The sequence below is a fragment of the Stenella coeruleoalba genome (genome assembly GCF_951394435.1).
Source record: "Stenella coeruleoalba genome assembly, chromosome: 5".
Classification (NCBI taxonomy): domain Eukaryota; kingdom Metazoa; phylum Chordata; class Mammalia; order Artiodactyla; family Delphinidae; genus Stenella; species Stenella coeruleoalba.
In genome coordinates, this window is record NC_137150.1 from 7,371,691 (window position 1) to 7,390,502 (window position 18,812).

The 18,812-nt window shown below is 37.5% G+C and overlaps 1 protein-coding gene across 1 annotated transcript in view; it reads right to left on the reverse strand.

Annotated features, from left to right (window-relative positions):
* KCNH8 (potassium voltage-gated channel subfamily H member 8) overlaps nucleotides 1-18,812 on the reverse strand; it is a gene marked incomplete at its 3' end in the record, with an annotated part of 385,548 nt that overhangs the window by 14,431 nt on the left and 352,305 nt on the right. Inside the window, exons 13-15 of the mRNA XM_079921784.1 lie at nucleotides 17,783-18,141; nucleotides 15,648-15,754; nucleotides 12,905-12,981 (exon numbers count right to left, since the gene is read on the reverse strand). Coding sequence (XP_079777910.1) covers nucleotides 12,905-12,981; nucleotides 15,648-15,754; nucleotides 17,783-18,141 — 543 coding nt within the window. The remainder of the gene's footprint in view (nucleotides 1-12,904; nucleotides 12,982-15,647; nucleotides 15,755-17,782; nucleotides 18,142-18,812) is intronic.

Sequence of the window (18,812 nt, forward strand, 5' to 3'; positions counted from 1 at the left end):
ATTGGGTGAAAAGTCAGAGTAGGTGTCCTCTAAGATAGCTCTCAATTCTCAGATTTCATGATTCTACCACATTATGAAACTATAACAGTATGAAGGTAAAGTTGCATAATTATTTGTTTCAGGACAATTCTTTTACCCTTTATTTTGTTTTACTTTTTTTTGCGGTATGCGGGCCTCTCACTGTTGTGGCCTCTCCCGTTGCGGAGCACAGGCTCTGGACGCGCAGGCTCAGCGGCCATGGCTCATGGGCCCAGCTGCTCCACGGCATGTGGGATCTTCCCGGACCGGGGTATGAACCTGTGTCCCCTGCATCGGCAGGTGGACTCTCAACCACTGCGCCACCAGGGAAGCCCTGTGTTCATTTCTAATTGTGCACAAGTGAATGGAAAGTGTTGGTCCTCATTTCTCTAGGTGCCTTATTGTTCTCTAGTAAGAAGACTGGAAAAAATCCAAGCCTCCCCAAGTTCATGTTTATTTATTTTCTAGTTCTGAACATTGAGTTACTTGAGATACGGAGCATTCTCTATTGCACTTCAGTAAAGTCTGAATACTTTAAAAATAACAAGAATAATTTTGAGGCAACTCACAGAATTCTTTTGGTGATGTAATCCAAGTTTTTAGGAGTCATGTGCTCTATTTGGGGGAAGGAAGAAATGTGCACATGAAAATAATATAAAACTTTATAAAACCAAATGCTGAATGGCAAGGTTGGAAAGCAGGTGTTGAAGTGCAGAAAAGGGACTTTGGAAATGGGATTCATTGTGGAAGAGTCAAGGAGATTCACAGGAGATTGGAGGTAGAATGGATGTTAAAGGAATTGGAGCCCTTTTGAAAGATCTGTGGTGTTCTCATTTTTAAAAGGGGAAATTCATGTTAGCAGGGAGAGGATAGGAAAGAAAAAGGCTTCGGCCAACCTTTCCAACTCTAGGATCCTAAAAAAAAGTTCCAACGTCATTCGTAGTTGTTGGATTGGATTAATTATTGAACTTAATTTTCCTAACAATGAAATGAAAGATGGCAGAGCTAAATGTTTTTGAAAGATTGCATCAACTTACAAACTTTTAGGAGGTATGGGGTTGATTACCCTTGTCCGTTTTTAAAAAATAACCAGTAATTCTGAAACTATCAGGTAGTGGGCAGTTAATAACTAGCTACCAGCAACTGGCTAATTTCTAGGAATGAATAATTAATAACCAATGGTTTAATTTCCTTTGAATTTTCCTATACTTGTTTGTATACATAGTAACTCATTTTACTAAATATTTCCATTTGTATCTCTAAAATAGATCCACTTTCCAACCAACTCTGCCCCTTGGAGGCTGGCTTGTATGATCTCCATCAATAGGCTCATTGGCTTCTGGCTGGGTTTGGTCATTGAAAAACACCATCAAATCAGAGGGAGGCAGGAGAGGGAGGTCAGGGCATGTGTTCCTCTGGCTGCTTCCCTGCAGGGTTGAGGTGGGCAGGTCACAGAAAGTACCAACGAAAGATCATGGCTCCTGTCACGTAGCTTTCTCCATCCAGCTTTCTCTGACTCAAGATTCTGTAATCATTCTCTATTCTGGCCCCGCAGACCAAGGAGTGGTAGTGAACTTCTGTTGACACTGCCCCAGAGTGGGAGGGGCTGTTCCATCCTTTGTGGTTTCCCTACACTCTACTAACTCCTGTAAATACTCCTTTTATTCAACTCATCGCAAATTGCTCATTTGGAATGTGGCATTGGTCTCACTTGGACACATAACTGTCATATCCATTTAGTCCCTCTATTCAAAGATGAGAAGAGGCCCATATATAAATACTCCCAGGCAAAGAGGACAAAAATAGTTGATCTCCAAAAGTTACATGCATTTAAAGTCTACACCTCACAGGACAAGCTTTTTTTTTTTTTTTAATTATTATTTTATTTTATTTTAGGCTGCATTGGGTCTTCGCTGCTGTGGGGGGGCTTTCTCTAGTTGCAGTGACTTGTTGCGGAGCATGGGCTCTAGGCACGTGGGCCTCATCAGTTGTGGCACACGGGCTCAGCAGTTGCGGCTGGCAGGCTCTAGAGTGCAGACCCAGCAGTTGTGGCGCATGGGCCTAGCCGCTCCGCGGCATGTGGGATCCTCCTGGACAAGGGCCCAAACCCATGTCCCCTGCATTGGCAGGCAGACTCCCAACCACCGCGCCACCAGGGAAGCCCCAGGACAAGCTTTTGAGTGGCGTATTTTTTTTTTCTTTTGAGAGAGTCTCACTATTCTTGAGGGTTTATTTTAATTAATCTACTTATTTATTATCAGTAAAACTCTCATGAGAGCTACAAATCTGCCTAGAGGCTTGAGAACTGGAAGATAATCAAAAAGTGTCCTACAAATCATTAATTAGTTGGATATATTCCAGTTTAGAAACCTGTGTCCACAAAATGCAAGACTAATATCAACAATACATATGTATTAAAATAAAAAAGCATAATGGTTTTGCCAGCAGTTTAAATGGACTTTGTTTTTCTATGTCAAAAAGAGAAGTATATAGCCTTTGCTTATGTCTTGCTTTCGAGAATTGATGGTCAAGTACTATTCGTGATCATGATGAGGAAGAAAAGAGACTGTACAGTCAGATATTGGGATGGTCTGGCAATTCTATCAGTGTGTTTCAGTTGAATCAACCATCGATGAAAAGATATAATGATAACACCAATTCAGAGGACTAAAGAATAAATTTACCATAGAGTATATTACTCATGTAGGTTTCCTTGTGTGAATTTCTGATAGAACCCTGAGTTTTCATAGCCATTTAGGAAAGTAGTAAAGCAACTCTTTCTTTTAACTGAAGTATAGTTGATTTGCAATGTTGTGTTAGTCTCAGGTGTACAGCAAAGTGATTCAGTTATACATACGTATATATTTATATAATCTTTTTCAGATTCTTTTCCATTATAGGTTATTACAAGATATTGAATTTAGTTCCCTGTGCTGCATAGTAGGTCCTTGTTGTTTATCTAAGTAAAGCAACTCTTAATTAAAGAACAACCTGTTATTATTATTCTATTTATTTGACTGAAAGAGGCTTCACTGATCTAGTGACACAAATTTAAAACTTATCTGGTAGCTTTCTCAAATGTAACCTAGAAAACAACTGAGATTCTCTGTTTTTCAGCAGAAAACATTTCATTACCTGTATGTGTTTGCTTGGTTATTGTATGACACATTTAATTGGGGATATATTGGCATTCAATCTTAAGCAAAGGAAAGAGGAGACAAAATTTTCCTATTAATGTTTGGGTGCTGTGGTAGATATTACTAGTGCTTGCTAGTATCTAGTTTTCTGTTACTTCTGGAGTACACAGAAAATTATACTTTTTTATCTCTTGAAATTAATTGTACCAATGGAATTAGTTCTAGTTAATGCAATATAAACAGAAATGATGTGTATATCTTTTGAGCCAAAACAATTGTCTGTGCTCTGCTCTTCAAATGGAACATAGCTAATCAATGACATTCCAGGTAGTGGTGCCCCCTCAAGCTAACTAATATTAGGCGTTTGGCTGAACAAGAAATAAATTTGAACCAATGCGATCTGGAGTTTGTTTTTTACCTCAGTATACTTTACCCTGTAACAATGCCTATCTGAGAATAATGGGACTCTTCAATATTTCAGAGAAAGTTACTAGACTTTTTTGAGGAAGTTGCAAATGAGAAATTTAAAAGATATTAAAACAAGTTAAAGGATGTCGATGTTACAAAACACAATTTGAAATTGGATGTATAGTCTTAGTGACTATTATAAAATGATGCTTTAAAGCCTTAGGAAAATAGTGGATCTAGGGAGAAAACTGGAATAGCTATTTTTAAAGAACATGATCTATGATCCAATTATGAAATGTGATGCAAACACAATCGTGTCGGAAAAGAAGATGCTTTTCTGTCAGTCTCCATAGCAACAAGAACTTGGACTCTAACATGCTAGAGGCCAAGTTGATATGCGTAGATTTCTCAAATCTCTTAACAGTGTGCTAATGTGTCAATGAAACAAAGGGCTCCAAATCACTCAGTGAGATTCCCAGCAAAGTAGTGGTGTCAAGAATAGAGCTGGTCTTCCCCAAATTTTGGTTCTGCTCCCATATATGTATAACTTACAATATATGAAGTTATAAAAGGTAAAAGTCACTTTCTAAATTCTGGAGTTTGAGAAAATGTTTAATTTTGTCTCATGAAAAGAACCACAACATCTTGGCCATAGGGGAATATTTTTTTAAAAATTAGAAGGAAAAGGATTATGCCCACCAAAGCAGCTTGAACATTGAAACAGGCCAATGATTTAAACTGGAAATAAAGCCACTGGTCTGACAAACAGAAGGTATTTTGTGGATGTGACGGTTTTTATTTACCAACGTGACTGGGCCATGGGGTGCCCAGACATTTGGTCAAACGTTGTTCTGGGTGTGTCTGTGAAGCTGTTTCTGGATGAGATTAACATTTGAATCAGTACACTGAGTAAAGCAGATTGTCCCTAATGTATGTGGGCCTCCTTCAATCAATTGAAGACCTGAATAGAACAAAAAGTCTAAGAGGGAACTCCTCCTGCCTGACTATTGATCTGGTACGTCAGTCTCCTCCTGCCTTCAGATTCAAACTGAAACATAAGCTCTTCTCGGGTCTTGAGACTGCTGACTTTTGGACCAGGACTTGCAGACTTATACTACTGGTTTTCAGACCTTTGGATTGGACCAAAGGTCCAATCATCAGCTCTCCTGGGTCTCCAGTTTGCCAACTGCAGAACTGTGACTCCTCAGCTTCCTAACTGCATCACCCAATTCCTTATAATAAATCTCTCTCTCTCTCTCACTCACTCTCTGTTAATATATGTGTATATCCACATATATGTTTTGGGCAACATATGAGAAGTACAAACCTTTATAGAAATCAATTGGTAAAGACTGTACTTGAAGTGAACTTTAAGCAGGTGCAAAAACAAAAATCAAGAATGTTCTGGGAACATGAAAAAGAGACCCAAAATAAGAACGTGAATACACCCTAGTATATAAAATGGGGCGAAACCAAACTCAGAATAGGATAAAGTAAAAAAGGAAGGTGAGAATTTTGGATAACATCTGAAAGAGGCTTTTTCCTTAGTTCGGTGCTTTTCGTATTATTCCAAGGTATGCTAATGCGAGACAAAATGTTCACAGTTATTTTGTCATTAAAGTGATCCATAAGCAAATGCATTTGGTCGGTGCAGGATAAAAATAACAATTTAGTTTCTTTACTGCAAGAATTCATAGAGTCTTAGTATGCTAATGACTAATGTGCATCCCTAAGAATATGAGTTAATTTTAAGTAAAGTATACCAGATGTATTTAACCACAGAGGAATTGTTCTCTAAGTTTTATTTTAAATCATCTGAAAAAGAACAAAAATGTTCAAGTATTATATATGTTTTTGGAATTATATAAAGTAAGTGAGGAACGTCTACCCCTTGGTCTATGTAATCCTGTTTTATTAAGTAACCATCATAAGTGTTTTGAACTTATCTTAAAAAGGAATATTTGATAATGTAAGAAGCCCACAATTAGTAAGTGAAAACAAGCAAACAGGAGATAAATAGAAAATAAAAAGTAAAATAGAAGATGTAAATCAAACTATATCAATAATATTAAATATGAATGAATTAAGCCATCTAATCAAAAGGCAAATATTGATAGATTGAATAAAAAAAATCAAGACATCTATAAGCTGTCAACAGAAGACACACATTAGAGTCAAATATACAAGTAGGTTAAAAGAAGAAGGATGAAAAAAGATATCATGCAAACAGCAACCATAAGAAAGCTGGAAAAGCTATACTAATATCAGAAAAAATAGACTTAAAAATTTTACTAGAGATAAAGAAGAAACATTTGGTAAAACAGGTGGTCAACTTTACAGGAAATGATAACAATTTTATATATATATATAGAACAACAGAGCCCTAAATACATGAAGCAAAAAAAGTCAAAATTGAAGGGAGAAATAGACAATCAGTAATGGTAGTTAGAGACTGCAATATCTCATTTTTAATAATAAATAGAACAACTGGGCAGATCAACAAGGAAATAGAAAACTTGAACGTCACAGACCTACAGTCATAGACATAACAGACATCTATAGAATATTCACCCAACAACAGCAGAATACACAGTCTTCTCAAGCGCACACAGAACATACTCCAGGTGAGACCATATGCTATGCCATTAAGTAAACCTAAATAAACATAACAGGATTAAAATCATACAAAGTGTGTTCTTCAAATATAATGGAATGAAATTAGAAATTAGTAATAAAGAAAATTGGGAAATTCTCAAGTATGTGGACATTAAATCACACATTACTAAATAAGCAATAGGTCAAAGAAGAAATCACAGGAGAAATTAAAAAATAATTTGAGATAAATGAAAATGAAAACACAACATACTCAAGTTTATGGGATGTAGTTAAAGCAGTGCTTAGGGAGAAATTTATGGTAATGCCTATTGAAAAAGAAGAAAGATATAAAATCAACTTCACCTTAAGGCACTGGAAAAAGAAAAGTGAACTAAATTCAAAGGAAGCAGGAAGAAGGAAATAATGAGGATTAGAGCAGAAAACAATGAAAATAGAGAATAAAAATGAAGAAAAATGATCAAAACCAAAAGCTGTTTTTTTGAAAATATCAACAAAATTGACAAAGCTTCACCTAAATAAAAAGAGAGATGACTCAAATTACTAAAATCAGGAATGAAAGAGGAGACATTACTACCAACATTACAGAAATGAAAAGAATCATAAGGAAATACTTTGAATGCTATAGGCCAACAAGTAAGATAACAGATGAATTTGACAAACTTCTACAAAGATGTAAACTACCAAAACTGACTAAAGAAGAAATAGAATATCTAAATAGACCTATAAAAGTAAAGTGATTAAATTAGTAATCAAAAAACTTTCCACAAAGAAAAGCCCAGGACCAGATGGCTTCACCAGACCTTTAAGCGAGCATTAATAGCAATTCTTCACAAACTATTTAAAAACATAGAAGAGGAGGGAACACTTCCCAACTCATTTTATGAGACCAATATTACTCTCACACGAAAACCAGACAAAGATATCACAAGAAAAAGAAAACTGTAGACCAGTAATTTATGAATATAGATGGCAAAAATCCTCGAAAAAATACTACCAAATTGAATCCAGCAATATTTAAAAGGGATTCTACACCATGACCAGGAGGATTTATTTTAAGAATGCAAGTTTAGTTTGCCATCCCCAAATCATTAATTAACATAATATACCATATCGGTAGAATAAAGGACAAAAAACAGACAAACACATGGTCATCTCAATAGGTGCAGGAAAAAGCATTTGACAAAATTTAACATCCCCTTGTGATAAAAACACTCAACAAATCAGGGATACAAGGGTACTCTCTCAACATGAAAAAGGGAATTTATGAAATACCCACAGTTAACATCATATTCAATGGTGAAAGACAAAGACTTCCTTCCCAAGGGGAGGCACGAGAGAGGGATATTTCTTTCCATTTCTATTCAGTGAAGTACTGGAAGTTCTAGCCAAGGCAATTAGGGAAGAAAAGGTAATAAAAGGCATTTAAATTGGAAAGGGAGAAATAAAACTATCTCTATTTCTAGATGGCATGATCTAATATAAAAAATTTCCAAAAAACCCACTCCCAAATTATTAGCACTATTTAAAATGTTTGGTAAAGTTGCAGGATACAAGATGAGCAAGCAAAAATCAGGTGTATTTCCGTACACTATAAGTGAACAATCCAAAAATAAATTAAGAAAACAATTTCATTTACAATAGCATCAAAAACATTAGAACTCCCTTAAAAAACTAAAAATAGAACTACCATAAATCTACAAACAGTAAATGCTGGAGAGGGTGTGGAGAAAAGGGAACCCTCTTGCAAGGTCGGTGGGAATGTATATTGATACAGCCACTATGGAGAACAGTATGGAGGTTCCTTAAAAAACTAAAAATAGAACTACCATACGACCCAGCAATCCCACTACTGGGCATATACCCTGAGAAAACCATAATTCAAAGAGTCATGTACCACAATGTTTATTGCAGCTCTATTTACAATAGCCAGGACATGGAAGAAACCTAAGTGTCCATTGACAGATGAATGGCTAAAGATGTGGCGGGGCTTTCCTGGTGGCGCAGTGATTGAGAGTCTGCCTGCTGATGCAGGGGACACGGGTTTGTGCCCCGGTCTGGGAAGATCCCGCATGCCACGGAGTGGCTAGGCCCGTGAGCCATGGCTGCTGAGCCTGTGCGTACGGAGCCTGTGCTCTGCAACAGGAGAGGCCACAACAGTGAGAGGCCTGCGTACCTCAAAAAAAAAAAAAAAAAAAAAAGAAGATATGGTACATATATACAATGGAATATTACTCAGCCATAAAAAGAAACGAAATTGAGTTGTTTGTAGTGAGGTGGATGGACCTAGAGACTGTCATCAGAGTGAAGTAAGTCAGAAAGAGAAAAACAACTGTATGCTAACACATATATATGGAATCAAAAAAAAAAGATTCTGAAGAACCTAGAGGCAGGACAAGAATAAAGACGCAGACGTAGAGAATGGACTCGAGGACACGGGGAGGGGGAACAGTAAGCTGGGACGAAGTGAGAGAGTGGCATGGACATATATACACTACCAAATGTAAGGTAGATAGCTAGTGGGAAGCAGCCACATAGCACAGGGAGATCAGCTTGGTGCTTTGTGACCACCTAGAGGGGTGGGATAGGGAGGGTGGGAGGGAGATACAAGAGGAAGAAGATATGGGGATATATGTATATGTATAGCTGATTCACTTTGTTGTACAGCAGAAACTAACACACCCTTGTAAAGCAATTATACTCCAATAAAGATGACAAAAAAATATTAGAACTCTTACGAATACATTTAACCAAGGAAGTGCAATACTTGTACACTGAAAACTATAAAATATTGTTGAAAGAAATTTATAAAGAAATGGATAGACACATAGAGCAATAGAATAGAATTGAGAGTCCAGAAATAAACCCTCATATCAATGGCAAGTTGAGTGTCACAAGAGTACAAAGACAATTCAGTGGGGAAAACTTAGTGTTTTTAATAAATGGTGATGTGATCACTAGACATCCACACAAAAAAATTAAGTAAAATTGGACCCATACATCATCCATATACAAAAATTAACTCAAAATAAACCACAGACCTAAATGTAAGAGCTCACACTATAAAACCTTTAGAAGAAGACAGAGGAATAAATCTTAATGACCTTGGGATAGGCAATGGTTTCTTAGATGTGACCTCAACATCACAAAGAACAAAAGAAAAAAGAGATAAATTGGATATCACCAAATTGTGCTTTATAGAAAAACATTAAGAAAATTAAAGGGCAACTTAAAGAATGTGAGAAGAAAACTGTACATTCATCATAACTTGTTATCTAGAATATATAAAGAACACTCGCAACTCAGTAATAAACAGACAACCTAATTTAAAAATGGATAGAAGATCTAAATTGACAGTTCTCCAAAGACATACGAATGGCCAATAACACATGAAAAGATGCTCAAATTATTAGCTATCAGGGAAATGCAAATGGAAACCACATGAGATACCACTTCATGCACACAAGAATGGTTATATAAAAAAATCAGATAATAACAAATAAAAATTGTTGGTGAGAAAGTGGAGAGGTTGGAACCTTCATATGCTGCTAAATATAAAATTCTTCTGCTGCTTTGGGAAACAGCCTGGCAGTTCCTCAAATGTTTACACATAGGGTTACCAGCCATTCTTCTTTACTCAGGAGAAATTAAAACATGTGCACACAGAATCTTGTGTGAATGTTTTATGAAAGTTCATAGTAGCATTGTTCATATTAGCCAAAAAGTGGTTACAACACAAATGCCCATCAAGTGATGAATGAATAAACAAAATGTGCTATATCTATATAATGAAATATTACTTGGCAGTAAAAAGGAATAAAGTACTGGTATGCAACAATGTGAGATGAAAACCTCGAAAATATTACACTAAGTGAAAAAAGCCAGTCACAAAGGACCATATTGTATGATTCCATTTATATAAAATGGCCTGAGTGGGCGAATCTACAGGCACATAGTGTAGCTTAGTGGTTGCCTGGGGCTGAAGACGGGGAGCCACTGGCATTAGGGGTGATGGCTGTGTGGTGCAAAGCTTCTTTGTGGGGAAACAAGATGTTCTAAAATTTATTATGGTGATGCATGCACAAGTCTAGGAATATACTAAAAGCCCTCAAGTGTATGCTTTAATTAATTAATTTATTTATTTATTCCATATGCATTGACTAATTCTCTCTCCTATTACTCTGCACGGGGCACTGTTGGGTAGCAGGGGGGACTAACTTGAGAGTCACATTTGTTGACTAGAAGCATGACCTTGTATGAGGAGAGAATGAGCGTTTGACCACCATGTTTGGTGCTTTACATATGGTATTAAGTCCTTAACCACACTCCTCTATGACAGATTTTATCATTACCATTTAATAGAGGAAAAACCTGAACTTAGGGAAGGTGAACATTGAAGCTACCAACACATTTTTTTTTTCCCAGACTAATTACTAACTTCTGTGTTTCAGCTAAGATATTGGTCAGTCAGTTCCTAAAACCATTAAATAAACTCAAATGTGAGGGAAAATATTGATAATTCAAGTGGTATTAATGTGTGATTTTATCTGAGAACAATATCTTAAAGAAAATTGTTTAATAAAAAGTTGCTATCCAAAAAAAAAAAACCCAACAACAAAAAACCCCACAATAATAAAGCACTCTTAAACCACACATACACAAAAGTTGATGTCCAGGTGCCCAAAAGAGTGTTTAGTTTGTTTTCTTTTTGTTCTTCTGTGTATTTTTTTTTTGGTGTATTTTTAATGAGATTATTTGGGTGATCTCACATATGGCCAAGTCCTCGTGATTTAAGCAGTTTCAATCCAGTTAGTTTTTCTTTTCCTATTTTGTTAGTCTGCCCTTTGGCCCTCTTACTTCTTGTTGGCAACCATCTCACTTCCAGAAAGTGTAGACTCCGAATGAGAGAGGGCAGTAAAGCACAAATCTTCACTAAGCTGATGGAACACACGTTGAACAAAAACCTATAGGTTTGAGCTTCCCTGGTGGTGCAGTGGTTAAGAATCCGCCTGCCAATGCAGGGGACACGGGTTTGAGCCCTGGTTCGGGAAGATCCCACATGCCGTGGAGCAGCTAAGCCCGTGCGCCACAACTACTGAGCCTGTGCTCTGGAGTCCATGAGCCACAACTACTGAAGTCCGTGCGCCTAGAGCCCGTGCTCTGCAACAAGAGAAACCACCACGATAAGAAGCCCACGCACCTCAACGAAGAGTAGCCCCTGCTTGCAGCAAGTAGAGAAAGCCCACACGCAGCAACGGAGACCCAACACAGCCAAAAATAAAATAAATGAAATAAATAAATTTATTAACAAAAACACCCTATAGACTTTATGACAAGCTGCCCAGTTTTCCATTATTACAGGTAATTGGAAAGCAATTATGATTACGTGAATTTCATTTTTTTCAAATCTCATCAATATCATCAGTTGGTTACATTTTCCATAAAGACCTCACAGAGAATCTAAAACTTCAGCCCTATTACCCTGTCTGTGTCTGCTCACTGAACTTGGCCTAGGTCTACCTGGAAGTTCACCACAGACAGCTGGGTCTTCCTGCATATTCCTGTCTGAAGGATCCTTCTAGTGTCTTCTGCAGCTAAGCCTGAAGGTAACCTCTCAGAAGCCACCCTCAACTCCTTTTACTTGTCTCATGGAAGAACAATTCTTAGTTGCCCTACACAGTCTCTCAGTGTCCCCCTAGCAGGATCGAGCCCCAATTGCCTACAGAGTGAATGATCTCATTAACACACACTTATTTACTTGTTTTCCTTTCTTTCCTGTCTTATTCCTTTACTCCTTCACCTTGCTTCCTGGATCACCTCCCAAAGAAACTATCTGCATCCAAATCATTGTCTCAAAATCTATTTTTTTTAAATTTAATTTTAGGGGGACATCCAAATTAAGAGACTGATTCAGAAATTACCTTCTCTATTTATATGAGACATACAGAAAAGACAAATTTATAGAAACAGAAAGTAGATAAGTGGTTGCCTAAGGCTGGATGTGGGAACAGAGATTAATCATAAATGGGTGTGAGAGATCTCTTTAGGGAGGAAAAATACTCTAAAACTCAGGTGGGGATGGTTGAACCACTCAATAAAGATAGTAAAAATCATTAAACTATACACTTGAAATAAGTGAATTTTATGATACGTACAATATACCTCAATAAAGTTTTTAAAGAAATTACCTTATTTTACACGGAGAGATGGTAAGATCTAAAGAGCTAAAGTGCTCAAAGTTACACAGCAAATACAGGCCAGAGAAAAGAATAGAGTTTCAGGCCATTTGATTACTCTGATTCATTACTTTTGATTCATCTGTGGACAAATGATCTTGCTTTAACTCATTAAAAATTAAAGTACTTGAGAAAAGTGACAAAGCACCAATTAAACCAAGTATCAATACATTTATGACACCAATTATAATAATCATTTAGTTAGTCTTTCCTGTAGGTTAAATAATTTACCTAGCTTATTTCATTTAATTTCACAAATGGGCCATAAGGTGGGAATGACTACTATCTCTTTGCTACCCACGGGGAAATAGAGCTTGAGAGAAGGTAAGTGACTAATACTCACAGGAGGCTGAGTGGGAATTCATCCATATTTGTCACCAGACACCAGAGCGCATATTCATCATGACTATATTATACCACTTCTGCTGGTGACTAGGATTTCCCTCCCCTCTCACCACTCCAACATGACCAGAGAAAGGCAAAGCTCCATACCTCGCTGTTGAGTTTGTTTATCTGCTGCTTGGTCTCCTCTGCTTTGATGAAGAGGACAGCAGCTCCAATCTCTGGGTCTGGAAAGTGACACACACGCAGAATGAGTCCTTCAGGAATAAACCTCATATTTCAGGACTGGGGCAGTTAGAACAAGGAAGGAAGCCCAAGCTGCCTTCAACCTTTCCTGATGTCGGTGCACTGTAGCTTCTGTCTCCCTAGTTCTCCTCTGGATGGCACCTGGTGAGCTCTTTGGAACTAGGCACACAGCATGGTGGTGACTGAGGCCACACTTACTGGATGTGTCCATGGCCACCCTCCCCTTCTCCTGAACACAGTCCTACCATGTGCCCAAATGGCACATGTTCTCTTCTTTGACCGTTTTCCAAAAATATATCACAGCCAGTGTCCAAGCCATAGAAAAGAGATGTTCTTTTCTCCTCTCTTCCCTTTCCAGATTTTGAGTCCTGTACCCATGAGAGCATTTTCCTCCTACCTCTATTAAATCTGCTCATCCCCACTGCAGGCTTTCTGTCTCTTCCAATGTTGCTCTAAAAGGCGATTTCTCCCATTTCCCGGGTCTCTCATCTCCACTTTTTCTCTACCTTACTTTTACAAATACATTTCATATCTGTCAGGAGCAAGAAGCACAGATGAATCATTGCTAGCTAGAGTGGAAGGGATTTGATATACAGAGATATCTATATCTATATATGTCATGTATATATATCATGATGACTATCTTAATTCTGGTCAGTTATGTGTAGAAAATTTGCCTGTGGGAGAAAAAAGTCGCTCAAAACAATCCAAAGTGTCAGAGTAGTAAAAGCTCCTTTTGCTGAGATATTTTTCAAAGTTAATCTATTCATTCAATGAATGATAAGAGATCACCTACAACAGGCTAAGCCTCCTTTAGATGAGACAGAAATAAAGAAAATATATTGACCTTCATGGGGCTTTGAGTCTAGCTGGGAAAAGAGGCATTGAAAAAGCAATTATGGGGCTTCTCTGGTGGTGCAGTGGTTAAGAATCTGCCTGCCAATGCAGGGGACACAGGTTCGAGCCCTGGTTTGGGAAGATCCCACATGCCATGGAGCAACTAAGCCCGTGCGTCACAACTACTGTAGCCCCCACGCTTAGAGCCCGTGCTCTGCAGCAAGAGAAGCCACCACAATGAGAAGCCCGTGTACTGCAATGAAAAGTAGCCCCCGCTCACTGCAACTAGAGAAAGCCCACGCACAGCAATGAAGACCCAATGCAGCCAAAAATAATAAATAAATAAATTTATTTTTAAAAAAAAGCAATTATGCAATAGGTGTGGATTTCATACTAAGGGCAGTAGGAATCCATCTCAGGATTTTAAGCATAGGAATAGCGTAATAAGAATAAATTTGTATTTTTTTTAAAAGTTCTCTCTGTATGGAGAACAGTGTGAAAACAGAAGTGACTTTGGAAGCAGTGCAGGCAAGAGTGAATGTGGCAGGGAAAAGGGTGGTGGAAGGAAGGATAGAAAGTCTCAGACATAACTGAGAGATATTTAGGAGGTAAAGTCAAGAATATTTGTTGCTTGAATGGATGAGTATTGGGGTAGATGTTGGGAAAAGGGAGAAGAGGAGGCTAAGGGGGGTGGCAGGACCAGAAATACTAGGTGGATGGCATGATGACGTCCTGTGAGCCAACAAGGAAAACTTCCAATTGGGACCAACCGTCAGCTTCCATAGCAAATGCTCACATCTGGTTGACAAGAACTATGATTTCTGTGCTTCTTGCCCAGAGCAGATATAAGTCCATTACATGGATGAATCATGATTGTTGACTAACATCTGCATTCCTCTCCTCACCTTCCCACCTCCCACCATTGTCCTACTATGGAGTCTTACTCTTCCATCTTCCCAGATGAGTGCTGGGAAGAACTGTTGATTGATAGAAGACTGGTATTCTACCAAATGGAGACATACCCCCAGAGCTGTACATTCAGAAGTCTTTATTGGGCTTGGCTTTGCCCATGGAAGGATTCACCAATTAGCAGGAGATCCTGACACAAGGATCTGCCTTGCATCTGGTGACTGTTTGGGATCGCCTATGTTCATTATTCTCTATCAGCTACAGGTGCGTCTTCTTTTAGAAGTTGTCATTTCTGGCCTTCATCATGCTGACAAATTCTTTTGTGGGCAATGAACTCAAGAATGAAACGGAGAGAGAGGAGCCTGGGCTAGGTTTTGGGGTACTTTACATTAATTCACCATCCCTAGAGGGTAGTACTTCATATAATTCCCCATCATTTCCGATATTCTTACATACTTCTGAAGATATTTATCCCTGGCAAACTGCAAGTACTTAACCACTTACCCAATAAATTGGTTAAGTATAACCAATGTTCCTACAGTCTACACCCAACACAGCATTTCCTTTGGGTAATGTTGTTTCTGTGGATTAGTCTGCATTTATAATAGGAAAACATGGTTACCCTCTGATGAAGAGCAGAAATTTGAGTCTCCTCCTGACACACCATTTACCTGGGCTGGTAAGCTGCAGGATGTCGAGCCTGGATAGAGGAACCATTACAAATGCTATCTTAATAACTTGGAGGTGGCACAGACTCAAGTGAAATTACTTTGTGGCTTTGGTTAAGTTCCATCACATGGAGAATACCCCGAGAATGGGAAGGCAAAAAAGTGCCTATACCAAACATTACAAGTTGTAAAGACATATCACCCCTTGAGAGAAGACTAAATATAGAGCTTACCTCCAAGAGGAGGAGAAATTCGGGGCTCTGGTCTGACTCGTTCAGAGCCAAAGTCAAAAGACTGGCTTTCCTCACTGCAGTTTCCATCTTCAATTCCATCAACAACCCTGTTTAAAATAACAAGGATTGGCTAGTTGCGTATTTATATTCATGGGTTCCAGTATTCCTAGAAGACTTGAAAAATTGTGTGTTAAATTTCTAAATTCTAGACACTCTAGAGCTGGGCTATCCAATATGGTAGCCATTAGCCTTATACGGCCATTGAGCACCTGAAATGTGCAAAAAGAGATGTGCTGTAACTATAAAATACACACTGGATTTTGAAGATTTTAGTAAAAAATGTAAGTTATTTAATTAGTAATTTTTAATATTTGAAATGCTAGTATTTGGGGCATATTGAGTCAAATAAAATATCTTATTAAAATTATTATTAAATAATTGCATGTGTGTGTGTTTACTTTTTAAAGATGTGGCTACTGTAACATTTAAAATTACTCATGTGGCTCACAATTTTAGCTCATGCTACATTTCTATTGAACAGCAATGCTATAGATCTTAGACTCATTTATTCTCAGATTCAAAACCTTAAGCTACAGAAGTTCTCTTATCTAAATTTATATTAATTCACTACTCTATCCAGAATTAAAGAGTTTTAACGTAATGTTTACAGAATTGCAGAAAATAACTTTGAAAACATCTTTGCTCTGGACGTGGACAAAACTCTGAAGTGAGAGTTGAAGAATTATATTTAACTGACTATTAGGACTCTAGCTAATCTTCTTTCCTTGGTAAATAATATCTAACACACTCATTATTTTTTAAAAAAGATGAATTTATTGGAGAAAATGTAAACATAAAGGTAGCAAAAATCTGAAAAGAAAAATCAACTGTCATTCACCACTACCCTTAACATCTTGGTGTGTTCTCAAAATCTTTTTCTAGATATAAAATAAAATATGTTTTTTCATAAGTGTAGAATAAGTTGTACATGAAACTTTCTTTTCCAGCTCTCATACATTTTCCCCTTTTTATAATTTAGTATTTTTCATTTTAGAGAAATTTTAGGAAGGAGAAGAATTAAGGGATGTTTTCAAATTACCATCTCCAACTGAATTCCTGAACATTTAATATCCACCTACTTTTCATTAACCCTGTTTTGCTTATTTTCCCCTTAATATTTTCTCTAAATGGATAAGTTGTGTTCTTCAAATGACTAACTAAATATGTAGTATATCAGAAACAACTCTTGCCTTATAAGCAGAACAACAGAATTTGAATCTATATTTCAGAACTCAAATTTCTGAGATTTTGGACAAAATATGTAACCTTCAAAATACTTAACACTTCTTACAACTTTATAGTAGAGATAATACAAGCTACTTTAGACGATTCCTGAAAAGACTAAATGTAATAGTAAATGAAAAATTACCTAGCCGAGTACATGAGACTAGGAATCACTCAATATGTTTTTTTCATGTCTATTTTTTACTGAGCTGTTACGCACCATAGCCTACTCTTTTCACATTTTCTGACTCAGAATTTTTCACTGTTTCAATCACTTTTAGTTGATCTTAAAGTGAATTTTTTTAAAATTAAAAAATAGAACCATCCCATATTACAGGCTGAAGGGACCAGAAATAAAAATAAGTTCAATCGTCCACAATAATGAAGCAAATACTATGGGAAATGAAGACCAGCACTTCACTTCCTTCATAATTTCCACTCATTGCTTCATGAAACTTTTGGTAAGATCAGATACTGAGGGGATAGCAATACGGACTTTGTTCCATCTCTTTTGTTTTCATTAGAAATTTATAAGTTATAAAATTACAATGTAGAAATATACATCTATAAAAATAGGTAGAGCTAAATGGGTAAAGGGAGAAGAGAAAGAATTTGGAACATGTAATGGACCCTTTTGAGAATGTGACTAAAATGATTTATTCTCATCTTGCACACACCTCCACGTAGAGTCAAAAATGGCGCACAAACATTTAGGGAAGCTGAAGCATCGAGGCTAGGAACCTGCACGGCAGAAAGGCCTAGAAGGCTGACTCATTTACTAGCCAGGTACTAGTCTGACTACAAGGCAGCCAGTTTCACCTGGGAAAGAATTCTATGATGTGAACTCTCACCTTGGACTGAGGTCTGGGGGTCCAGCATTGTTCAAAGCTGAAAGTTGCAATTTCAAGTTCTTCTCTTTTCTTTTACCATGGTTAGGGGCGTCGGCTTCCTGTTTGCTTTTGGGGGAATTGGAACTGGAGACTCTGACAGGTGAGTGAAATGGCACTGTTCCCGAGGCCAGCTGCTTCAGGCTTAAGCCGAGATAGCTCTTACTGCTTCCAGGCCTCTTGCTACGGGAAGAGGAAGATCCCCTAGTGTAGATGGGGGAGAGGGATGCAGTCTCCTCCTCCTCCCGGCTCTCTTCCTCTTCCTCGTCTTCCACAATGGATGGGAGTCTCTTCTTGATGCTGCCATTTCCCTTGGGCTCTGGCTAAATCGGAGGATAATATAGATGAGTACAGATTGTGAAGACTTCTTGAGAGGCATATCATTCATGCTGCAGGGCCCATCTGAACAAAGTCAGATCCCCTAGAGCCTTTAAGCCTCACAGATTTTGCTCTTATTTATTCAGCTGTTCAAAGTCTCTCATACTGTCTGGCACAGGGAACGCTACTCAATATTCTGTAATAACCTACATGGGAAAAGAATCTGAAAAAGAATGATTCACTTTGCTGTACACCTGAAACTAACACAACACTGTAAATCAACTATGCTCCAATAAAAATTTTAAACAAAACAGAAATAGACTCACAGACATAGAAAACAAACTTAAGATTACCCAAGGGGAGGGGGGTAGAGGGATAAATTAGGAGTTCGGCATTAAAATATACACACTGCTATATATAAAATAGATAACCAACAAGGACCTCCTATATAGCACAGGGAACTCGATTCAATATCTTGTAATAACTTATAATGGAAGAGAATGTTAAAAAAGGATATATACATATATATATGTATATATATATATATATATATCTCAATCACTTTACTGTACACCTGAAACTAATACAACATTGTAAATCAACTATATTTCAATAAAAGATGTTAAAAATCTCCCCATTTCTGATCTCGGCTAGGTTTACTCTCTCTGCTTTCCCG